The sequence below is a fragment of the Mus pahari genome, chromosome X (assembly GCF_900095145.1).
Source record: "Mus pahari chromosome X, PAHARI_EIJ_v1.1, whole genome shotgun sequence".
Classification (NCBI taxonomy): Eukaryota; Metazoa; Chordata; class Mammalia; order Rodentia; family Muridae; genus Mus; species Mus pahari.
The window spans coordinates 93,523,422-93,527,335 of NC_034613.1; the positions used below are offsets into that span (position 1 = coordinate 93,523,422).

A 3,914-nucleotide genomic window follows, 5' to 3' on the forward strand; every position below is an offset into this window, starting at 1 on the left:
CTGTGAAGAAAGTAATTTCTTCACTGGGATTCATATTGTGGAAGGAAGGAATCAACTTGAGCATATTGTTATCTGCTATCTAATCACATGTGGCTTGTGCCCCAACACCATTCCAAATAAATAAAAATCATACTTTATATTGAACTTTTAGGTGTGACAGAACAGTTAGTAAATATTTTAACATCAGACAACATACAGAAGTATTTTCTAGATTCTTGATCATGTTTTAATGTGTGTTGATACGATTTGCTCTACAATATTTTATTTTAACATTAACTGTTTGTGTGTGTGTAGTTTGGGGTAGGTAATTCTAGAGGAAATATTAGAACATGAGAAATGACTTAAATGTAAAAAGACAACAAACTTAAATTTACTCTTCATGGTTTCTTTGTTTATTCAATCCATTCAGTTTCGCTGTCTGATTTTCCTGAATGATACCCCATTGCTTTACGACGGAACCGGATCATTTCTGTTTCATTTTTAGGATCTTCACTTTCAGCTCTTGGTTGAGTTTTGCGAAGTTTAATGCCTTGTCTGATTTCTTCCATCAATTCTTTCCTTGGTTTGATCAGTATTGGCTTGCTTGAAGGGTTTTGCATGATACTAGCATATGCTGACTCTATTGCATACTGCCTTATTGTTAGAGCTCTACGGCCTGAAATAGATGATTTCATAGAAGACAATGATGACTGTAGAGTGGAAACTTCACTCGAAGTGAAACTTGATAGTTTTGCTTGTGGTGGATGTAAAAGTCTCTTTGAAAGTGTCATGGGTAACTTTGACTGTGCCTCAATAAGTTTTATTAAGTGACTCACTGAATGCTCTGGTAATGGATTTAAAGATATTTGTGGTTTGGGACTCTGTGAGGCAGGTACTGAAGAAGAACGACAAGGTACTCTGTAAGATCTTGGAGATTGGGTACTAGAAATCCTTGATGTATTTGCAATTGGATTTTGTGGTAGTGATCCATGTACAGAGTTTGATTTCGATGGAGATCTTGGTGACTTTGGAAAAGAAGACTTTATGGATTGTGCGTTCAAAACTAAAGAAGAGTCAATAAGATCCACAATTGAATCCCATGACTGATTTCTTAGTGGAATTATTGAAGGATATAAAAGTAGAGGGATCTTCTGATCCAGACCCTGTGGATTTAGACCACCTTGTTTTTGTAGTTCATAATATTCAAGTGATTTTGATGCTGCAGTGAACTCAACTTCAGGTGGCATTGTTAGATCTATGTTAGAATTATTCTTTGAGGAAGCAGGTGGTAATGTTGTAGTTCTTTCCAAAACAAGTAAGGAAGATGTTCCTCTTGAACATCTTGAACTTACAACTCTATGAACAGATGGTCTTTTAGAACTGATAAGTTGAATGACCCAATCAGATGGTAATGGTGGTGCTTCTGGTGCCAGTGGGTTGACAAATACATTGGGTTTGTAATGAGTCAGAGCTGGTCTTCGTGTAAGCACCACATCCCCCTTACCAGTCCCACAAAGGACACGAGGCCTTGAATTGCTCATGTGCCCAATACAGTGGTGGAAATGGTCCTGCACATCAGGTAAGACATTTGTTGCAGATCTTCCTTGACAGTTGTTTCTATTTGATGGGAAAATGTAGGAGGAAGAGTCACCATAATATTGATCTAAGTATGAATGAGATCCCTCACTACCAGAGGCTGGAATGTGATCCACAGGGATATGGTTTTTTAAGAGTTGACACTGTAGCACATTTTTGGAATCACCAGCATGGTTGATATTTGGGTTCTGTATGTGTTTCTTCTCACTTGTTTGTCCTTTATTTATAGATACGTTATTGTTCAAAAGTTTTGAATAATATAAGCATGAATGGAAGGAACCACAGGAACGATTTGAATCTTCCAAGTCATTTTTGAGATACCCGGACACTGTAAAAAGTGGTATTGGTATATTAGCATAGTTTTTTTCAAAGATTTTAATGGGTAATGATGTACATGAGTATACTTTCTGTGTTTCAATAGTTATCTTTGAAAAAGTCTTTCTTGATTTCCAAATTTGCATAGATAACATGTCATTTGGAATTTTGTGAACAACGTTAGCTAACTGAATTTTATTTTCTTGTAAACTCTTAAGTTTAAAAGAGAGGCCATGGATCTCTTTATCAAGTTTTCCAAGCACATACCGAGTAAACCTATCTAGATCATTTACTTGTCTCACTATTTCACTTAATGATGACAAAATTATATATATGAACTCATCATTAATTTCAGTAATGATCCCTGATTGAAGCAGATATTTTTTCAAATATTCTTCATTAAATGACATGTTAGATTTGCATTTGTAAATTGCTGAAAGCCACTTCTATGTCCCTGTTTTAAGCATCCTTCACTCTTATTAGTCTGTTCCAGGCTGTTAACTGAAATTTTAAGCTTTGCCAACATCTGACAATCCCAAAGCCTTTCAAGATGGTACCAGCTTCTTGCCTTCAGGTAGTCAGCAGTTACAGGACAAGCAAACTGTTACATCAGATTTCTTTCTTTGAACAGGCAATTAGACAACAATGTATCATTACATCATTGTTATGTTCCCTTGGGCATGTGTCCTCTTCTTTCCTGCATCCTCCCTCTGCTCTCATCCTCAACATGCCTTCTTCAAGCTGCCTGCCTTCTAGTCTCTTCCCTCACCTCTTCCCTGATTTCTTCCTCCAACTACTTCCATTGTCCTTCTGCCCTCTTAACACTGCCTATTCCCTCCTCTTCTTTTCTGCCTTCCTCTGATCTCTACCACTAGTCCTCTGTCCCCAACTCCTTCTATTCTTTTTCTCTTAACCTTTCTGACTCCACTCTGCTTTCCTCCATTTTCACAATCCCTAGCACCTCTTCCTTCTTCTTCCATATACCCTCAAGCCTTTACTTCAGTTCTAACTTTCTTCCTCCTCCTCCCTCAGCCCTGTTCATTTCCACTATACCCTGTGCTCTCCTTTGTTCTTCACTCTTATCTTTTCCATTCTCCATCTTCTTCTCCTCCTCTGCCACTGCCCTTTTCCCCACCTACCTGTGATTCGATCCCCCATTAGCTTTCTTCCTTCTGTCCTCTGCTCTCTCTACCTCTGGACTGATGTCCAGGGGTTCTCCTGCTGTCTATGCCCTACTGCTTCTTCCCACCCTATTTATGACATCACATTCTACTCCCTGCATTCCTCTTTCTACCCTCATCCATCCTCTCCTCCCTGGGAATTCCTCTTCCATATGGGTTCTGCTTTCTTCCCTCTGCCCTCAGTGCACTTTACATCTTTCTTTGATGTCCACCTTTCTGCACCCCATTTCCTATCCATCTGGCCTCTTCTGACTTCCTCCTTCTAGTCACCTCTTCCTCCAATATTTTTCCTTCTACCAGCACCTTTCCTTGCTCCTTCTGATTCCCCCACCTTTGCCTTCCTCTGCCTGTTTGCAGTCTTCCAGTTCACCCCCCCTCTGCTCTCTTGTCCTACATTCTTTCCATTCCTTCCTGTAATTTCACTTCCCTTCTTGCCAGTTCTTTCTCCCCTATTTCTACAAGTCACCTATGCCTTTTTCCTTATGCTTGCTCCTCATCCCTAGTCTTTCTTCTTTCTCCCTCTGAGGTTTTCCTTTATCTGTCTTCTTTCTACCCTATAATGCCTTCTCTCTGCACTTCCTAAGATTTCTTCCTCCTTCTCCCCTCCTCCCTCAGCCCTTATCACTCTGCTGACCTCTCCACTCAGTCCCTAGACTGCCTCTTACTCCTACTTCTTCAATTCTGCTTCTCTGTCTTCGCTCTTCTCTCTGCCCACTCTACCCATCTTTTCTCCTCCCTCTGGACATTTCTTCTTTAGCTTCTTCCCTTTCCCTGACATCCTCTGCCCCTCCTGTCCTTACCCTCAGTCCTCCTCTGTATTCTCCTCTTTCTCCTGACTCCACT

The 3,914-nt window shown here is 40.1% G+C and overlaps 1 protein-coding gene across 1 annotated transcript; it reads right to left on the reverse strand.

Moving 5' to 3' along the window:
• Positions 1–372: 372 nt before the first annotated feature.
• Positions 373–3,076, reverse strand: LOC110314256. Its single transcript, XM_021188696.1, has 2 exons — positions 2,944–3,076; positions 373–1,903 (listed from the first exon to the last, which is right to left on the reverse strand). Exons 1-2 carry the CDS (start codon positions 2,987–2,989, stop codon positions 393–395), a joined length of 1,557 nt encoding a protein of 518 aa, XP_021044355.1. The 5' UTR covers positions 2,990–3,076; the 3' UTR covers positions 373–392.
• Positions 3,077–3,914: the final 838 nt, after the last annotated feature.

Coding starts and splice junctions, on each gene's coding strand:
- LOC110314256 (XM_021188696.1), bottom strand. CDS start 2,989: ATGGAGAATGGAAAAGATAAGAGTGAAGAACAAAGGAGAGCACAGG. Junction 1,904..2,943: donor AGAACAAAGGAGAGCACAGG/GTATAGTGGAAA, acceptor CACTTTTTACAG/TGTCCGGGTATCTCAAAAAT.